This window comes from Pelophylax lessonae (assembly GCF_965119305.1).
Source record: "Pelophylax lessonae genome assembly, chromosome: 8".
NCBI lineage: Eukaryota > Metazoa > Chordata > Amphibia > Anura > Ranidae > Pelophylax > Pelophylax lessonae.
The window spans coordinates 18,516,014-18,537,023 of NC_138775.1; the positions used below are offsets into that span (position 1 = coordinate 18,516,014).

At 46.7% G+C, this 21,010-nt stretch overlaps 1 protein-coding gene across 1 annotated transcript in view; it reads left to right on the top strand.

Moving 5' to 3' along the window:
- BSN (bassoon presynaptic cytomatrix protein) overlaps positions 1 to 21,010 on the top strand; it is a 220,681-nt gene that overhangs the window by 168,725 nt on the left and 30,946 nt on the right. The window contains exons 4-5 of the mRNA XM_082265336.1: positions 6,906 to 7,451; positions 13,377 to 20,090. Coding sequence (XP_082121462.1) covers positions 6,906 to 7,451; positions 13,377 to 20,090 — 7,260 coding nt within the window. The remainder of the gene's footprint in view (positions 1 to 6,905; positions 7,452 to 13,376; positions 20,091 to 21,010) is intronic.

The window sequence follows — 21,010 nt, forward strand, 5'->3', positions numbered from 1 at the left end:
GCTCCGAAGGAGTAGCTAGGCAACAGAATATGTTAACAATAAAGCTTTAACATATCCCACCCTCAAGGGGTGGTCCCCTCAGTCAATACCCTCCTACTTCCTGCAACCATATCTCAGTTTTAATGTCTAGCTTGTCAGGAGTGGCTGGCTCTCTCTGTGCTGGGACTTTTTGTCCCAGACTCTTTCTTCTTTTTAATATTTTGTTTGAGTTTTCTCTCTACCTTTACTTAGCTGTTATTTTTGTCAGCATTAGTTAGTTCTTCGGACGAAGAGGATCATGCGGACTGGTTCTCGGGCTGATCCCCCTGGTCGCAGGTCGTGGGTCAGTGGCTTCCCAGTCTGCCATCGAGCGTTCAGCCAGGTAACGCTCCTGGCACAGTGAACGACCCATCCCTGTTCGGTGCAGGGATGATTGGTGAGGTGGCTACCTCACCGGACGCTGTGCGGTTTCTTAACCTCCATTATGTGCGTCTTGAATTGCGACTCTCCCTGCCTCATGTGCAGCGGCTTGTTCGCCTGTGCGGGTTCCCCACGCCATGTGAGGTAAGTGTATTTATGTGGGGACCTGTCTGTCTGGGGGGGTCTCAGTCTGGGACTGTGTAACCTGCCTTTAATCACACTGCTTGTCTCCCTATCTCTCGGCTGCATGCTGTGGGCTGCAAGGGGGGGGGGGGGGAGCTGTATGACACTGTGTGTGTCAGGCTGGGCAGTGTGAGAAGCTGTGTGCTGTGGGGCATGTTTTTTCTTGGCATGTTTGGGCATATACAGCGATCGCTGCGGCGATCTAACATGTATCCTTATATTGGGATGTAATGTGTGTGTTTTTTATGCACTGTGGAGCGGCGTTTTCGGCGCCAAACGACGCCATTTTACCGGCGCCCGCTCCGGCCGCATGGTTTACATGCACGGCGGCCATTTTCTTGTAGCCTCCATAGGCTTACATAGAGCGCCCTGGCAGCATCACTTCCTCTCTCCTGGAACACCGATCGAGGCAGCAGCAGCAGCGGGGTCTCCTCAGGTTTTATCCTTCTGTTCTTGTTATCCATTGCCTGTACTCAGTTTGTATATTCCCTGTGGGGGTCTCATTGTGCCTGAGTGTGGTGCGGTGGGCTGCGCTTGCCGCGCTTGCTAAAAGGGGGCAGTTAACCCTTGGTTGTCTGGCATTACAGGGGCAATGGATTCACAGGAGGGCAAGTTTCCCACAGTATTGGTGGAAAGCCAGGGGACCGCTGTTTCCCCCCCAGGGGGGGATTTAGCCACTATTGTGGCTGGCCTTGCTGCCCAGGTGCAAATGCTGGTGGCTGCTCAATCTACTAAACGGCCCAGAGTTGCTCTGTCCTCTGATTCTGAGGGTGAAGGTGATGGGGCTGTTCTGGCAGGGACCCCCCTATCGGGGTCCCGCTCCTCTCTTGATCTAGTGGGGTCTGAGGTAGAGGCTGAAGTTGAGGGGGTTGATAATTCTCCCCCTGGCTCGCCTGAAGAGCTTGCAATCATGGATGAGTTGATTGCTTCCATTAAGCAGACGCTACGTTTGCAGGACGAAGTGTGTCCCCCCGCTGCTTTGGCGGCTTATGGGACGCAGAGAAAACGCAGGACGCCGCAGGTTTTTCCCTGCAATGCTGATTTTCAGCGCGCTGTTAAGGATCAATGGCGCGATCTGCGCAAGCCTTTTGCGGTACCAAGTAAATTCAAGCTGCGTTATCCTTTCTCGCCTGCCACTGATGAACGGTGGTGTGTGCCTCCGCCAGTGGATCATGCAATTGCGGTTTTGAACAAAGCCACTGCGATTCCTGCAGAGGGTTCCCCTGTTTTCCGTGATGCCACGGATAGGAGACTGGAGTCTCTTGCCCGTCATACTTATTCTGTTACGGGCTCTATGCTTAAGGCTCTGTTTGCTTCTCTCATGGCGGCCCAGGCGATCGCAAGTTGGACGCAGATGCTTAGGCGCGTCCTAGTGGCCGATTCGGCCTCGGCGGCGACCCTGGATATGGTGGATCAGATCCACCAGGGTGTCATGTATCTGTGTGATGCGGACCTGGACCTGATTCCGTTGGCTGCACGTGTGCACAGCGTGGCGGTGTTGTCTCGCCGCCTGGTTTGGTTGAAATGTTGGTCGGTGGACCAATCTTCACGTAAGACCTTAGCCAATCTACCTTATGATGGGTCTCGCCTTTTTGGGGAGTCCCTGGATGTGTTGATTAAGGGGATCACCGGGGGTAAAAGCACTCTCTTGCCCCATTTCCCCAAGGCTAAGGGGGCTTCTGGGAAGAAGCATGCAAATTTTCGGCCCCCTCAGGGGTCCTTTCGTGCCTTTCGGCCGCACTACAAGGGCAAACCGTTCAAAGGCCAAGGCTCTCAGAAGAAGCCCTGGTCTGGGAAACAGAAGTCCGGCCAATCCGGACCTGCTGCCCATAACAGTTCGGCCTGAAGGGGCGCCCTCACCCAGTTTTGGGGTGGGGGGACGCTTGCTCGGTTTTCTTCAGCCCTGGTTGGCCCGTGTGCGGGACAGATGGGTTCTGGAAATCGTTCGATCTGGTTACAAGATCGAGTTTCTCTCTCGGCCGGAGAGCAGATTTTTTCCCTCAAATCTTCAACTGTCTCCAGAGCGACTGCGGGATCTGCACCTGGCGGTGCGGGACCTGAGGGCTCAGGGAGTGGTGGTTCCGGTGCCTCATCGGGACAGATTTCGGGGGTTTTATTCCAATCTGTTCACCGTGCCCAGGAAGGAGGGCAAGGTTCGTCCGATTCTGGACTTGAAGGCTCTGAACCGCTCTGTGCGGGTTCGCAAGTTCCGCATGGAATCCCTGCGCTCGGTGGTGGCTGCCCTGGTTCCGGGGGAATTCATGGCCTCCATCGATTTGAAGGATGCGTACCTTCACATCCCCATATTCGAGGGTCATCAGAGATACCTTCGATTTGCCATTGCGGAGGATCACTACCAGTTCGTGGCGTTGCCCTTTGGTCTCGCCTCGGCTCCGCGGGTCTTCACCAAGGTGCTTGCACCGGTTCTGGCATTATTGAGGGCCCAGGGCATTTCTGTCCTGGGGTATCTGGACGACATTCTGGTTCGGTCTGCGACCAGACAGGGTCTGGAGAAGGACCTGTCTGTCACAATGCAAACTCTGCAGGAGTTTGGTTGGACGATAAATGTTCCAAAGTCGACACTGAGTCCGTCGGTTCGTCTCCCCTATCTGGGAATGATACTGGACTCGGTGCAGGCGAAGGTCTTCCTGCCGGAAGACAAACTCAGGACTCTTCAGGAGGAAGTCAGGTCCCTCAGGGACGTTCCACACTCGTCTCTGCGGACGTGTATGAGATGTCTGGGATTGATGGTCTCGGCCTTCGAGGCGATTCCTTTCGCGCAGTTTCACACGCGGGGTCTCCAAGCGGAGATCCTGTCCAAGTGGGACGGGCGACCTCAATCCCTGGATCTTCAGATCTCGTTGAGTCATCGCACCAGGGAAAACCTTCTGTGGTGGCTCCAGTCCCCGTTGGTGTCCGGGGGCAAGTCGTTTCGTCCGATCTCGTGGACGATAATCACCACGGATGCCAGCCTGTCGGGCTGGGGTGGTGTTCTGGGCGTTCTGTCCGCCCAGGGGACCTGGTCGGAGGGGGAGTCTTCCCTCCCGATCAACATTCTGGAATTGCGTGCGATAAGGCTCTGTCTTCATCGCTGGACGGTCCGGCTGCAGGGCTGCCCGGTTCGGGTGCAGACGGACAATGCCACGGCGGTGGCCTACATCAACCACCAAGGGGGCACCAGGAGTGCCCGAGCGGCTCGAGAAGTGGCCGACATTCTGTCTTGGGCCGAGACTCATGTCCCGGCGATAACGGCGGTTCACATTCCGGGAGTGGAGAACTGGCAGGCGGACTATCTGAGTCGCCAGACCCTGGATCAGGGGGAATGGTCTCTCCACCCGGCTGTCTTCCAGATGTTGTGCGCGAAGTGGGGTCTTCCAGATGTGGACCTGTTCGCGTCTCGCCTCAACTACAAGGTGAAGAGGTTCATGGCAAGGACGCGCGACCCTCGGGCAGACGCGTCGGACGCGTTAGTGGCCCCGTGGCATCAGTACAGGCTGATGTACGCGTTTCCACCGATTCAGTTGCTGTCCAGGTTCCTTCGCAGGTTACACTCGGAACGCAGCACGGTGATTCTTGTGGCACCGGACTGGCCTCGCCGGTCCTGGTACGCAGACCTCGTGAATCTGGCGGTCGACGCCCCTTGGCGTCTGCCTCTTCGAGACGATCTACTGTCTCAAGGACCGATTTACCATCCTGCTTTACAGTCGCTGGCTTTGACGGCCTGGCTGTTGAGACCGAGGTCCTGAAGGAGAAGGGTCTCTCTCCAGAGGTCGTTCATACTTTGATCAACGCGAGGAAGTCTTCCTCGGGGAAGGTTTATTACCGTACTTGGAAGGCCTATTTTGCCTGGTGTGAGTCCAGGGGGTTTTCACCCCGCACGTACTCGGTTTCCCGTGTGCTGTCTTTCCTTCAGACGGGTGTCGATCAGCGTTTGGCGCTGGCTACGATAAAGGGTCAGGTGTCTGCGCTGGCCGTTCTGTTTCAACGTCCCGTGGCTTCCAACTCCTTGGTTGGCACTTTTATTCAGGGTGTGCGGCATCTGGTTCCTCCTAGGAGGGATCCTTTGCCCCCTTGGGACTTGAATCTCGTTCTATCTGTGTTACAACGTGCTCCTTTTGAACAGATCAGGGAGATCTCGTTGTCTATGTTGTCCAAAAAGGTCGCCTTTTTGGTGGCGATCACTTCGGCTCGCAGAGTGTCGGAACTGGCGGCTTTGTCCTGCAAGTCTCCGTACCTGGTTGTTCATTTGGATAAGGTGGTCTTGCGACCTAATCCTTCTTTTCTGCCGAAACAAGTTTCGGAATTCCATCTTAACGAGGATATTGTTTTGCCTTCGTTGTGCACGAAGCCTAAACATCCAAAGGAGGTGAGATTGCACTCTCTGGATGTTGTTCGGGCGATAAGGGTTTACCTTAAATCGACTGAGTCTTTTCGTAGGACGGACTCCTTGTTTGTTCTTCCGGAGGGTCCTCGGAAGGGCATGGCGGCTTCGGCCTCTACCATCGCCAAATGGATCAGGCAGACCATTGAACAGGCCTATGCTTTGCAGGGGAAGGTTCCCCCTGTACCTGTGAAGGCGCACTCTACTAGATCTCTGAGTACGTCTTGGGCCTGCCGTCATGGGGCTTCTGTAGCCCAGGTGTGTAAGGCGGCGACTTGGTCGACCGTGCACACTTTCACAAAATTCTACAAAGTAGATGTTCAGGCATCGGCGGATGCTTCCTTTGGCCGCAAGGTTCTTAGTGCGGCTGTTCCATAGGGTCCCTTGTTGGGGACTCCTGGCTGTTGGGATAGTTTTTTGTATCCCCTGGTTTTTTTGTCTTTTCCTGGGTTGTTGCTCCTGTTGAGCACTTATTTTTGCTGTTGCCCAGCTGGTTTCCTTCCTTTGGTAAGGTTCCTTTCTTTGATGTGGAGACTGCGTTGCCTTTCGGCGCGGATGCGTTTCCCACCCCTCATGTTTGCACTGCTTTGGGACGTCCCCATATGTGACGAATATGAAGAGGCGGCGACTGTCGGAGGACGTAAGAGAAAACGGAATTTTTGTAAAATCTTACCTGTAAAATTCCTTTCTCTGAGTCCTCCGACAGTCGCCGCCCCCGCCCCTCTTTTGGGGTTTGAATGTATACTCTACTGCTATTCCACTAAAACTGAGATATGGTTGCAGGAAGTAGGAGGGTATTGACTGAGGGGACCACCCCTTGAGGGTGGGATATGTTAAAGCTTTATTGTTAACATATTCTGTTGCCTAGCTACTCCTTCGGAGCAAAGTCTAATACCCCATATGAGACGAATATGAAGAGGCGGCGACTGTCGGAGGACTCAGAGAAAGGAATTTTACAGGTAAGATTTTACAAAAATTCAGTTTTTTTCATTTTGGATAGAGTAAGGGAGGGCTTTACCCCTGTAAGGTTTATTTTTGCCATCCGTGTCCCATTTGGGACATTTACCTTGACTTCCTGTCCCAAAGCCAAAACAGAAAATGAGAGGAAATCCCTCCAAATGAAGGAAGTCTCTTGGGGACCCCCCAGGTCACCAGAGCTCTTGTCCCCATTGGAAGATTTCCTCTCTGTTACTTTTCTGGGACAACCCAAAATTTGGGATTTTCTTTTACTTTCACCTTCACCAGAGCTCTTGTCCCCATTGGAAGATTTCCTCTCTGTTACTTTTCTGGGACAACCCAAAATTTGGGATTTTCTTTTACTTTCACCTTCACCAGAGCTCTTGTCCCCATTGGAAGATTTCCTCTCTGTTACTTTTTTGGGACAACCCAAAATTTGGGATTTTCTTTTACTTTCGCTTCCAATGATAATGGTAAACTGGACGAATAGAGAGGATGAATCTCCCTAAAGGGGGCACAAACAGCAATCAAAGCTGGCAGGTGTTCTAATCCATCTCCACTCTATCCGAAACTAAAAAAAGTTTTGCCTTTAGTTATACTTTCATCCTGACCAGGGCCTTCTTTAATATTGATTGGACCCTGGGCAAACATTTTCTTGGGCCCTCCCAAACCAAACCCACTTATCAACTACAGTATTCTCAGGCAGTGCAGGCTCAAGGGGCAGCTGCTTTAGGCCCCACAACAATGACTGGGCCCCGGGTCAGCTGCCCCTTTTGCCCTGCCTTAAAGACGGCCCTGATCCTGACCAGTCCGCAGCAATTTTGTCACACAGGATAGTTTTTGGGAATGGTCAACCATCTTTTTGTAGATGAAAGCTGGTTGAAAGAGTTTGAAATTGCCTTAGAACCGCCATTTGTATGGCCATCATAATTCTGATTCTGAGTTGCAATTCTGCTCTCTAACCACATTTTTTTTGTATTTACAGAAAAATGATTGGTTATGCCTGAACTGCCAAACTCAAAGGCTATTAGAGGGAAGCTTAGGAGATGTTCCACCTCCTCTCTTACCACCATCCAAGCAAGGTTCACCACGGCACCAGCCAGGAGTTACCCCCACAGCATCTCCCAAGCATCTTCCAGGAGCAATATCGACAAGTTCACCAAGGCACCAGCCAGCACCAAGCCAGACTGCATCCCCTCTACACCAGAAAACAGGACCAACGGCATCTCCCCAACACCAAGTAGGCATGGCAAGCCAGCAGAAGCCTGTTACAGGACATCTTCCAGAATCAATACAGGACAAGCGAGTTTCTCAACTCAGCCAACTCAAGAGTTCAGAACAGGTTAAAGCCCAGCCCAGGACTGAAGAGAAAAAAGCCCCTGAGGACACTTTACAACACAGAACTCCTGCAGAGTCACAAAAGGTGTCAAAGCAGACGGTGCCAAAGAGTAAAAGTGTAAGCAGCAAAAAAGAAGCCATTTCCAGGAATGGGAAGTCATCATCTGAAATTCAAAAAGTCAAAGACCAAGAGGTGAGATTGAGTTTCCGTTAATCTACTGTAAAATTTCTGCTGCCATCTTGTCATTTATTGCATATCTAAACTCAGGAAGAAAAACATACTAGTCTTTAGATGCAGTGACTGCTGGACTACAGGATACCCCTCAATTCTCTTCTACATAACATAAGCTGAGGGGCTCTGTAGTCCACAAAGATAGCTGATAATAATGCAATTGACAAGAGTGCAGCACAGGAAGTTTTATTCACCCAGAGTTGGGCTTTAATAATCATAGGTGTATAATTTGAATCAGTCTTTATTATTCAACCCTTATAATGGCCTGACACCCCAATACCCTCTATTACTGGTTTTACATATGCATGAGCAGCACTTTGTGTAATAACAAATGAGAACATACCTAACCATGTTATTATCTACATGTTCATAGGGGAGCTCATAACTTTAAATCAGGGATCCTCAAACTACGGCCCTCCAGCTGTTGGGCAACTACAGTTCCCAAGAGGGATTGTAAAACTCTGACATGCACAGACATGACTAGGCATGATGGGAATTGTAGTTCCTGAACAACTGGAGGGCCATAGTTTGAAGACCCCTGCTTTAAATTAATCAAACACAGACACCCACAGCACAAACCTATAATGTGCTTCTCAACCCAACCGAAATACCACTATAGTGGATGTTGCCATTTCAGGGTGATTACACTCGTGTGGCAGATGCATTTTCTAATGATTTATGCCAGTCCAAGCTGCATTTTAGGGCGTTGCAGCTCACTTTTAATAAACAGAACAGTTCAAATATGCCTAGTTTCCACTGAGCGGAACGGTTCGGGTCGGTACAGTTTGGAAGGGTTAGAATGGTCCAGTCTATTCAGGTGAGCGTTTCTACTGCAAGTCGGGCCACCAGGGACCATGCGGGGTTTACACCAAATGAGGTGTTTTTTTTGCTTTTTCACTTGACCTGAGCATTGAAGTTTTCCTGTCCGCCAATCAGTGGGATCTATCGTGTGACGCCAGTAGCTCCGCCCTAACCGTACCGTACAATTTCCTATGGCCCTACATCTGAAGCAGGACCAGGAATGGTGCGGTTGTATGGGCCACTTTCATAATGGAAACACTCAAATTAGCGTACCGTACCGAACCGACCCAAACCGATCTGCTCAGTGGAAACGAGGCAATAGAAATCTGTTTCCCATGCAGGGGTTTCCACCATCAACATGAAAAATAGACTGAAAGTATCAAGCCTCCTGGCTTCCTTGTCAGCAGCACCACTTCTCTCTATACCAGTCCCTCTAACTTTGTGTCCCAACTCAGTGCTTACTTGGCTCACTTAGCTTTTAGTCCCAGTGCCCTGCTGCACAGCCCACTACTGGCCTCTGGATAGGGTTTCTCCTGACACCCTGATAGAAGGCCAACCTGACTCCTGGGATGAGACCTCCTGTCTCCTGACTATCGGCTGGGGCACCTCTAACCCCTGGTTGAGACCTACTGTCTCTAGACTCCTGGCTGGGGCTCATCTGACCCATGGGTGAGACCTCCTGTCTCCAATATGGGAGCCTGGAGCTATCCTCAGGCTTAAATAATGACCCGACACAGCTGTGTACTTACACAGGCTGCATCAAAACCAAAAACACAGCTTTCTCCACTCAGAAATGAACTGGAACTTTATGTGAATTCTGTGTCATTTTCTCCTACATTTTCAAAGTTGCATCCTTTAAAACATTTAAAATCATATTGAATATGATCTATATCTTGGGTCAATAATTTATATGTACAAACCAAGAAAGTTTCATACTCGGAAAGTATGAAATCAAAGATGTCTTTTATTCCTCATAAACGAATCCATACAGACAGTGCATCAAGAGACATGCCAGGTTGACGCGTTTCACGATATAGATAATCGCTTACTCATAACCAATAACACACAATAATTGTGGTTATGAGTAAACGATTATCTATATCGTGAAACGCGTCAACCTGGCATGTCTCTTAATGCACTGTCTGTATGGATTTGTTTATGAGTAATAAAAGACATCTTTGATTTCATACTTTTCCGAGTACTTTCTTAGTTTGTACTAGTTCTGGATGGCGGATCTGACCAGCATCGGTCTACTCAGCCTCACCTGAGCGGCTCTCTTCTCCTATTCCTCAATAATTTATATGATTTAGGATTTTTAAAGTATCCAATAAAGCAATAGTATTGTTTATTATGTTTAGGTCCTCCTTTTTCCATATATATATCTATATTGGGTAAAATAGGTATTGAACTAGTCACCATCGTTCTAAGTAAATATTTTTCTAATGGTGCTATTGACATGAAATTTTAACCACAGTTGGTAAAAACCGATGCAATTCATACATACAAAGAGAGCAAACCAAATAAATTCAGAAATTAGGGTATGTGTATTAAAATGGAATCACACAGGGAAAAAGTATTGAACACAGGCCTATAAAACAGTGTCTCATTATCAAGGTGTCACACAAGAAACATCTCATTATGGGTGAAATCCAAGAGCTCTCGCAAGACCTTCTCAACCTTATTGTTGCGAAAACATACTGATGGCTTTGGTCACAGAAGGATTTCTAAACTTCTGAATGTCCCAGTGAACACTGTTGGGGCCATAATCCGGAAGTGGAAAGAACATCATTTCATCAGAAACCGGTCGACCAGGTGCTCCTCACAAGATTTCTGTCAGAGGAGTGAAAAGAATTATCAGAAGAGTTGTCCAAGAGCCAATGACCACTTGTGCAGAGCATCAGAAAGACCCGGAAACAGCAGGTACAACTGTTTCAAAGAAAACAATAAGTAATGCACTCAACCGCTATTGGCCTGTATGCAAGCTCACCATGCAAGACTCAATTGCTGCAGAAAAAGCATGTTGAAGCTTGTTTAAAGTTTGCTGCACAACATTTAGGCAAGCTCCTGAAATACTAGGAGAATATCGTCTGGTCAGATGAGACCAAAATTTAACTCTTTGGATGTCATAGTATACACCATGTTTGGAGGTCACATGGCACTGCACATCACCCACAAAAACACCCCCATACCAAAAGAGAAGTTTGGAGGTGGGAGCATCATGGTGTGGGGCTCTTTTTCAGCATACGGTACTGGCAAACGTCATTGAAGGAAGGATGTATGTAAAAATGTACCAAGATATTCTTGATAAAAATTAGGTGCCATCTACCAGGATGATGAAGATGAAACAAGGGTGGACATTTCAGCAAGACAATGACCCCAAACCCCAAAGCCGAGGAAACTCTCAATTGGTTTCAAAGAAAGAAAGAGCCACTAGAATGGCCCAGCCAATTCTGTCTATAGAAAGAACTAAAGATAAGAGTTCATAGAAGAGGCCCATCGAACCTTCAAGATTGTGTGGAAAATTGGGCCAAAATCGCACTTGAGCAATGCATACTACTTCTTTTTCCATGCAGGAGGCATCTTGAAGCTGTCATTACCAACAAAGGATTTTGTATGAAGTATTAAATACATTTCAGTTAGCGTGTTCAATGCTTTTACCCTGTGTCTCACTCCATTTTATTACACATAACTTAATTTCTAAAGTTACCTGGTTTCTTTCTATGTATGGATTGCATGGGTTTTTACTGACATGTGATGAACATTTCAAGTCAATAGCACCTTTAGAAATATATTTACTTAGAAAAATGATGACGTGTTCAATACTTGTTTTACTCGATCTATACAGTATCTCACAATAGTGAGTACACCCCTCACATTTTTGTAAATAATTTATTATATCTTTTTCATGTGACAACACTGAAGAAATGACACTTTGCTACAATGTAAAGTAGTGAGTGTAAAGCTTGTATACCAGTGTAAATTTGCTGTTCCCTCAAAATAACTCAACACACAGCCATTAATGTCTAAACCGGTGGCAATGTAAGTGAGTACACCCTTAGGTGAAAATGTACAAATTGGGCCCAATTAGCCATTTTCCCTCCCCGGTCTCACGTGGCTCATTAGTGTTACAAGGTCTCAGGTGTGAATGGGGAGCAGGTGTGTTAAATTTGGTATTATCGCTCTCACTCTCTCATACTGGTCACTGGAAGTTCAACATGACACCTCATGGCAAAGAACTCTCTGAGAATCTGAAAAAAAGAATTGTTGCTCTACATAAAGATGGCCTAGGCTATAAGAAGATTGCCAAGACCCTGAAACTGAGCTGCAGCACAGTGGCCAAGACCATTCAGTGGTTTACCAAGACAGGTTCCACTCAGAACAGGCCTTGCCATGGTCGACCAATGAAGTTGAGTGCACATGCTCAGTGTCATATCCAGAGGTTGTCTTTGGGAAAAAGACATATGAGTGCTGCCAGCATTGCTGCAGAGGTTGAAGGGGTGGGAGGTCAGCCTGTCAGTGCTCAGACCACACGCCGCACACTGCATCAAATTGGTCTGCATGACTGTCGTCCCAGAAGGAAGCCTCTTCTAAAGATGATGCACAAGAAAGCCTGCAAACAGTTTGCTGAATACAAGCAGACTAAGGTAAACTTATTTGGCTCAGATGGTGTCAAGCATGTGTGGCGGCAACCAGGTTAGGCGTACAAAGCCAAGTGTGTCTTGCCTACAGTCAAGCATGGTGGTGGGAGTGTCATGGTCTGGGGCTGCATGAGTGCTGCCAGCACTGGGGAGCTACAGTTCATTGAGGGAACCATGAATGCCCACATGTACTGTGACATACTGAAGCAGAGCATGATCCCCCCATTCAGAAACCGCATGGCAGTATTCCAACATGAGAAAGACCCCAAACATACCTCTAAGACAACCACTGCCTTGCTAAAGAAGCTGAGGGTAAAGGTGATGGACTGGCCATGCATGTCTCCTGACCCAAACCCTATTGAGGCTCCGTGGGGCATCCTCAAACGTGGAGGAGTGCAAAATCTCTACCATCCACCATCTCCGTCATGTCATCATTGAGGAGAGGAAGAGGACTCCAGTGGCAACCTGTGAAGCTCTGGTTAACTCTATGCCCAAGAGGGTTAAGACAGTGCTGGAAAATAATGGTGGCCACACAAAATATTGACACTTTGGGCCCAATTTGGACATTGTCACTTATAGTGTACTCACGTTTGTTGCCAGCCATTTAGACATTAATGGCTGTGTGTTGAGTTATTTTGAGGGGACAGCAAATTTACACTGTTATACAAGCTGTACACTCATTACTTTACATTGTAGCAAAGTGTAATTTCTTCAGTGTTGTCACATGAAAAGATAAAATAAAATATTTACAAAAATGTGAGGGGTGTACTCACTTTTGTGAGATACTGTGTATATAAATATCTATATATATATATATATATATATATATATATATTTTTTTTTTTTTTTTTTTATTTGGTGTGTATATATATGTATTTATATGTTTTTCATACATTTACTATGGTTATTTTTCCTTGGGTTGAGACATATATATTGTGTTGGTGTCTGTCTTTGAGTAATAAAAACCCATTAAGGACTCTAACCCTTGCTCACTATACCCATATCAAAGGTTCAGGCTGGAGCTGAGCTAATAGCATAAAAATATGTAATCTACAGAAAATTTTATTTCATCTTTTCAATAAAGATCCTTCTGCTTCTTCTCTCCTTCGGGATAACCAATCATATTCACCAGTAAAGAGGAGCCAATTGATCTACTAATTGGACACAATGTCTGGCAACTGGTGATTTCTTTAATGTCCTGTTTAAGTGGATTTGTCAGACCTGAGGGGAATCACTCATTGTGGAAATTCTGGCAATCAGGACTGACAAATTGTGTGATTGTTGCCGGATAGGAAAAAATCTGCTCTTTATCAAAGAAATCAATTCACCTGAAGATGTCAGATTTATCAGTCTGTTAGATTATCCTGATTTGTGGATCAACACACTGACTTTATAAAAAATGGATACTGTGACTTCAAGCATAAACCTTTTTTTCTTTTTCCCACAGGATATCAGCAAGCCTTATCCCCATGACTTGTCCCGCAGTCCTCAAAGTCTTAGTGACACCGGATACTCTTCTGATGGAATCTCCAGCTCTCAAAGTGAGATTGCAGGACTGCTACAACAAGAGGAAGAAAAACTAAACACAACTGGCATCTCTCAGCGTAGCCCACCAAGCCCATCTGAACTGACCAAGCTGGAGAGCTCTATGCGGCCCCTGCTGGAATCAAAGAGCGACAATGGGAAGTTGTTCCATAGTTTACGGGAAGATCAAAAGCAAAAGCAGAGACCCAAATCACTAACCATTACACCCGAAGCATTCGACTCTGATGAGGAACTGGAAGATATCCTGGAAGAAGACGAAGACTCTCTGGAATGGGAAAATCAGCGAGACCAAAGAGAGCGCATGGAGTCATCTGATGAATTTGGCAGCAAACTTCGTCATGATTATGTCGAAGACAGTAGTGAAGGTTTCTCACCTTTACCAACAAGGCCGCCTCAGGGAGGTTTCACTGATGAAGAGTTCATGAGGAGACAGTTATTAGAAATGAGTGCAGAAGAAGACAATCTTGAAGATGATGATGAACAATATAACCATATCAAGTACAGCAGTGGTAAAAATGGACACAAAGCAGATTCAGAAAAATCCAAAAGTACCTCAAAGAGATCCCTTGCCTACAATTCATCTAACTTATATGATGAGAATGGAAAAGGTATAGAGGTAGAAGATGAAGATATGACTGCATCTCAAGGGGGACTCCGACGGTTTAAAACGATTGAATTGAACAGCACGAACAACTACAATCGAGACATTGACCTTGACCATGAGGCAGACATTACTTTAGACAGGGAACCTGAATTAGAGATGGAAAGTCTAACTGGATCCCCTGAGGAAAGGTCTAGGGGAGAGTACTCATCCACATTACCTGCAACAACTCCAAGTTACACCAGTGGTACATCACCCACATCATTATCATCCCTTGAGGAGGATAGTGACAGCAGCCCCAGTCGAAGACAGCGACTGGAGGAGGTAAAGCAGCAAAGGAAAGCACGACATCGATCACATGGCCCCTTACTTCCTACAATTGAGGACTCCTCAGAAGAAGAAGAACTGCGAGAGGAGGAAGAGCTCCTTCGAGAACAGGAGAAAATGAGAGAAGTAGAACAACAAAGAATTCGAAGCACTGCACGCAAGACCAAAAGAGACAAGGAAGAACTAAGAGCACAAAGAAGAAGAGAACGATCAAAAACACCACCTAGCAATCTGTCTCCAATTGAAGATGCCTCACCCACTGAAGAAATGAGACAAGCAGCAGAAATGGAAGAGCTGCACAGGTCTTCTTGCTCAGAATATTCACCATCTATTGATTCAGAGGCAGAGGGATTTGAGATCATGGCTTCAAAGCTTTACAAGTCAGGGAGTGAATACAATTTGCCTACATTTATGTCTCTGTACTCACCAACAGAAAAGACATCTTCTGGTTGCAGTAACAAGCCACTGAAGAGTGCGGAAGAGGTCTATGAGGAGATGATGAGAAAAGCCGAAATGTTTCAGAAACAGCAGCAACCGCAACAAAATGTGATGTATGGAAACAATTATCAGCAGGTTGGTTATGTGGGCACAGAAAGCCAGAACAACTTTGAGTACCAATATATTGATGATTATGGCTATGACAGTAGTAGACATGACTCTACGCAGAATGACTACCATCTTGACATGTCAACCTCTGGAACAGTGTACGATGAAATTTTACAGACGTCTCAAAATATTTCAAGAATGCATCAGTCATCATCGAATGACTTCTCGTTACAGGATGAGAAGAAGAAAGATGCATACACGGAAAAGCAATTTCTAAATGCTGAAAATGCATATAATGAAATGATGAAGCAAGTGAGTGGTCCTCTTACTCCTGGAACAAGTCCAACTCAGCTATCTGCACCGGTGTCCTTTTCATCTTCTGAAACAAGCTCAGGAAGAGTCATACCTGATGTACGTGTTACACAGCACTTCTCTAAAGATGGACTTGACCAGGCGAAACTCCACAGTTCCTCTACTGTACCCACCTCTAAGACAATGACATCAACTCACCAGTACAGCAAAGTGTCCACAGCTACTACATCTACTGCGACTGCCGATGTCTCATCTGGTTCTCCTCAAAGAAGCTACTCACATTCCAGAGCAACTCCTGACTATGGCGCCAATGAAGAACAATATAGAAACAGAATGGCTGCAGATGTTAACATGTCACCAAGAGATAAAGCGCAAAATGTGGGGACAAATGTGTCACTGACATCAAAAGTTATTTCTTTTTTTAAGAGTTCTAGTCCCCCACTTTCCCCTACCTCTCCCACACAAAGTCCAACTCATTCAGCTCCAAGAATAAGTATGTCAACGGGAAGCAAAAGTACTTCGGAATTTTCATCTCAAACTCAAACCATCCACAGGACTGATATAAGTGGGCCCTCCTCTGGTGGCTCCTCCCCTATGGTAGCTCAAGGTACACAGACACCCGAACGCACTAGGTCACCTCGTCTTTCTAGGCAGCAATCTTCTCAAGATTCTCCATTTATGGTTATTACACTAGCATCAGATACATCCAGCCAAACTAGGCCTAAGAGTGTTAGTTCCTCTACCTCACCAGTCACATCCCCTACTAGATTAAACCGCCAGCAAACCATTCACAGCTATAGCCAGCCATCAGCTAGTAGTTCACAATCCCAGCAAGAACAAATGCAGCCCGGCTACAGTAAGGGACACACAGTTGTAGAAAGAGTCTCCACTATGGCAATGCATACAGCTGCTAAAGGACAGCAGACAGCAATGGTAGATAGCTCATCCAACACTTATAATTGGGGTTCTTTGCCACCTGAGAATATCTCATTGTGTAGAATTTCTTCAGTACCTGGAACATCTAGGGTTGAGCCTGGGCCAAAGCCTAGCAGCAGTGCTGTCGATTTACGGACTGCAATGAAAACCACACCAGTCATTATGACTGACCAAGGCATGGATCTCACATCTGTGGCTACAGAAACAAGACGATACTCTTTAACAATGGACCAATCTCCCACACGGCAGAGTACAGCTGTGCAACCGCAAATTGTGAATTTAAATGCTCAAGAGCAGCCACATGCTGTTATTGGCACAGCCACAACTGTCAGCATAACTGTTGCAACGTCCATGATTGTATCACAGCCAAAGCAGCCTGTAGTGTATGGGGATCCTTTTCAGAATAGGGTGGACTTTGGTCAGGGCACTGGAAGTGCAGTGTGCTTGACACAAGTCAGGCATATGGAACAAACAGCACAGTCTGGCATGAGGGCAGGGGTGATTAGTGCTGGCACTGCGGCACCTGTTGGAAAGCCTGAAGAGATTGGAACTATGCAGAAGGACATATTTGCTAGATACAATCTTCCAAGTCAGGTAACATCAGCGGTTAAACGAGATATTGTGTCACAGACTGGTAATGTTCAGAACATTGCTAACATCAGTGCCATGCCCAGACAGTTTCATCAGGAGCAGGCCATGGGTTATACTGAACCATATAAGGGTGTTCCAGAGCCTAAAGTACAACATCCACCGGTGAACATTGCTGGAGCCCAGCCTCACACCATGATGGTACAACTCGATGAGATGGCATCTAGCACAGTTACAAAACTTGTGAAAGAAGAACAGCCATCAAATGCTTTGGATCTAACAAACATAAAACCCGAGAGCCAGGTGGTGTGCTGTGATGTGGTCTACAAGTTCCCCTTTGGTGGAAGTTGTGCAGGTGGATATAACCCTAATGTAGCAGAAAAAAGTGTAGAACCAGCTCAAGCAGCCAGGCCTGGGGGTCAATACTATGGGCAGAGAGAACAAGAGCTTTCAGATAATTATCATTATAGGGAGTCCAAACCAATGCCACCAGTACAACCAGCACCCGCCGCACCCACTCAGAATGTATATGAAGAGCAAAAATGTTATCCTTATCCTGGAAGGCTGTATTCCTCCATGTCAGAGACCAATCTTTCAGATATGAATTTGTATCAACCCTACCATGTGGGCGGTGGAGAAAGTGCGATGGATCTATCTACAATAAAAAGCTCCTACAGCATGAACTTCTCTGATGGGAACTACCTAAACCAGGGAATGCAGTATGGGTCCTTTACAGACTTACGCCAACCCACTGATTTATTTAATAGCTCATTACCTATGAGGCGGTACAATTCGTTATCTAATATATATTCTGACTACAGATATTCCTCTAGAGACCTGTCTAACTTTCAAGAGTCTAGCCTTGCTCAGTATAGTGCCACAACAGCTAGAGAAATTAGCAGGATGTGTGCTGCCTTAAATTCTATGGATCAGTATGGGGGTCGACATACAAACAGTGCAGATATGCTGCAGTATGGTCCTACCACAATAGGGACAGGGCATGCAGGAAACATGGTACATAATCAGCAAGGAATTACACCCATTAGGCAAAACATGATGTATAGTCCCCATTTCCCAGAAACACGTCAAGGCTTTGGAGGTTTAGGACAGTATAATGTTGCTGGTGCCCGGTCTTCAGCTATTAGACAGATGTATCCATCTCCCGCTACTGTCAGAGCTGCCGATGGCATGATTTACTCAACAATAAATACACCCATTGCCTCCACCCTTCCAATTACCACACAGCCAGCGCCTGTACTTCGGCCAATGATAAGAGGTTTGTACAGACCATACGGCCCAGGGAACATCACGGCTGTGCCACTTGCAAGCCTGACTCGAGTGCCACTTGTTGCCCCAAGGATGGCAGTAGGATCACAATCGGTGTATCGTTACCCAGGAGTAAGTAGATTTCCCCCTGCTTCTACAGCATCAGTAATTGAAGCTCCTGTTTACTTGGGCAAACCTGCTAGCACTATTACGTGTACAGTTACTACAAGTGCAGTGTCATCTCTCCCTGTTTCAACAACACCTACAACCATTGTTGTTGCCCCAACTGTACATACAGAACCTACAATGGCAGCAACCGCTGAGGAGCATCCTGCGGCCTCCTCTGCACAACAGGTGAATCCTAAGGATGCTGGACAGCAGCCTGCCAGCCAAAAGCCAGTTTCAGAAAGCCAGACAACCAGATCAGCTCATAAAGTCACAAGTGAAAAAGAAGAAAAAGAGAAAGAAGACGAGCGACAGAGGAAACAGCAGGAACATATTCTTCAGATCGAAAGAGAAAGAGTGGAAATAGAGGCTCTAAGACAAATGCGTTTACATGAAGAGCTGGAAAGGGAACGTTTAGAACTACAACGACACAGAGAGAAGGAACAGATGCTCGTCCAGAGAGAGCTGCAAGAGTTGCAATCCATCAAGCATCAAGTTCTGCAGCAGCAGCAGGAAGAACGCCAAGCACAGTTTGCTTTACAGCGGGAGCAACTGGCCCAACAAAGGTTGCAGCTTGAACAGATTCAGCAGTTGCAGCAGCAACTTCAGCAGCAACTGGAGGAACAGAAGAGGCAAAAGACTGCACCTCCTCCAGCCAATGAGCAGCCAGCAAGGCTGCCAGCCCAGACAGCAGCTGAAATTGCAATTGAAATGCAAAGAACCCTAGCCCAAAGTGGGCAGTACTGGCCACCAATAAACCCTCCTTTTATGGCTGTGGCACCTACCGCTCCAGATGTGCAGGGACAACAGCGATACCCTGGACCTCAGAGGCCACTAACTAATTCTGCTTCAGAGATGTCCCTTCAAACAGAAGAACAGTGGGAAGTAAACAGAACCATTAAGAAGAGAAATTCAATGCCAAGGCTAAGGGATGCTTATAACACTGATGACGGTCATGAGCCATACATCGTTAAGAAAATAACAGACAGCAGTGTCCAGACTGATGATGAAGATGGAGAAGAGAGGTTTTACATGTCACGACGCCGCAAAACAAAAAGAAGCACCGATTGCAGTGTTCAAACAGATGACGAAGACAACGCAGACTGGGAGCAGCCAGTCCGAAGACGTAGGTCCAGGTTTTCACGCCATTCTGATTCCAGCTCAGACAGCAAGCATGATTCCAAAGGAACGTCGAGCATTGCCATCCAGACCATCAGTGATTGTTCAGTGCAAACAGAGCCAGACCAGCTTCAGAGAGTCTCCCCATCTATACATATCATTACTCCAGATCCCAAAGTGGAGATTATAAAATATATATCTGCTCCAGAGAAGACAAATCGAGGTGAGAGCCTGGCCTGCCAAACAGAACCAGAGACTCAATCCCATGGTATTGTGGTACCACAGCTGAATGTTCCTACAACAATTACGCCTTATTCCTCCCATATCCAGACTGGAACATCTGGGCCTTTAGATGCTAATATGGCAAGACAACAAGGAGCAGCAAAGTTTGAAAAGAAGAAACCTGATCCCCTGGAGATTGGTTATCAGTCCCATCTTCCCGCAGACACTCTCTCTCAGCTAGTTCACAGACAGCCTCCCAAGTCCCCCCAAGTTCTTTATTCACCAGTATCTCCACTCTCACCTCACAGACTTCTGGAATCTACATTTGCTTCTAGTGAGAGACTCAACAAAGCTCACGTCACCCCACAGAAACATTTTACAGCTGAAACCACCCAACGGCAGCAGATACTTCCCCGTCCAATCAAAAGCATACAAAGATCCTTGTCAGATCCAAAACCCATCAGCCCCACCTCTGAGGAGTCCACCAAGGACAGATTCTCTATGTATCAGCAACAATTACTGCAAGGTGCCCAGGTAAGAGGTATTCTGTACTATCCTGCATAACATTACACTGACATTCCATAGACACACACATCAAGCATTTTTCCGTTTTGTTGTTATGCTATATGCAGATTTTAATAGATCCTCTAAATACGTGTACAAGAGTTTAACTGTGTTCTACCAGAGTCTCCTTAAGAGGCTGGTGGTGTGTGCATTTGTATAGCTACCTATAATGATAAATAATGAGATAGTCAGACACATATTGATTTTTTATACACTCAAGCATATACATTTATTTATTTTTTTTTGCATGAGATTCATCAGTGCCAATACAGTCAGAGTGGATATATAACCTTGATTTTAGAATACGTCTTTAGGACCTGCCAGGCTGCACAAGCCACATTATTTTTCCATTAATATTTTCAAGAATATGTTTTAGTTTTTTGAGGCAAGAGAAGTAAGACGGGCCAAGTTTAAATTTAGATAAGCAAGACCAAATAGAAATAATCCATTCATTCCCAGGTGGAGTGGAAAATATAAAGCAGATTCCATTTTTTATTTATTTTTTTCTATATTGTTCAGAATCTTTTGCCTGATGAGGATGGGGCTCTGCTACTCCTATAAGGCTAGAACACCAATGTATAGTATATAGCAGTGGTCTCCAGATTGCAGCCTGGGGGCCAAATATGGCCTTTTGGTTGACTTTATCCAGCCCTTAGGGCACATGTGTCAAACACAAGGCCCGCGGGCCGAATCCGGCCCTCCGGGCCATTTCATGTGGCCCTTGCACATCTCCTGCAGCTGCAGATCTCCTGCAGCTGCAGCCCTCCTCCAGACCCTGTACTTTCTGCTTTCCAACACTGCCTCTAGCTTCTTCCCAGCAGTAGCACAAGTTAAGGGTGGTGCACTGTAATGTAAGGGAGGGTGGGGGACTCCACTTCTGATGGTGGGGA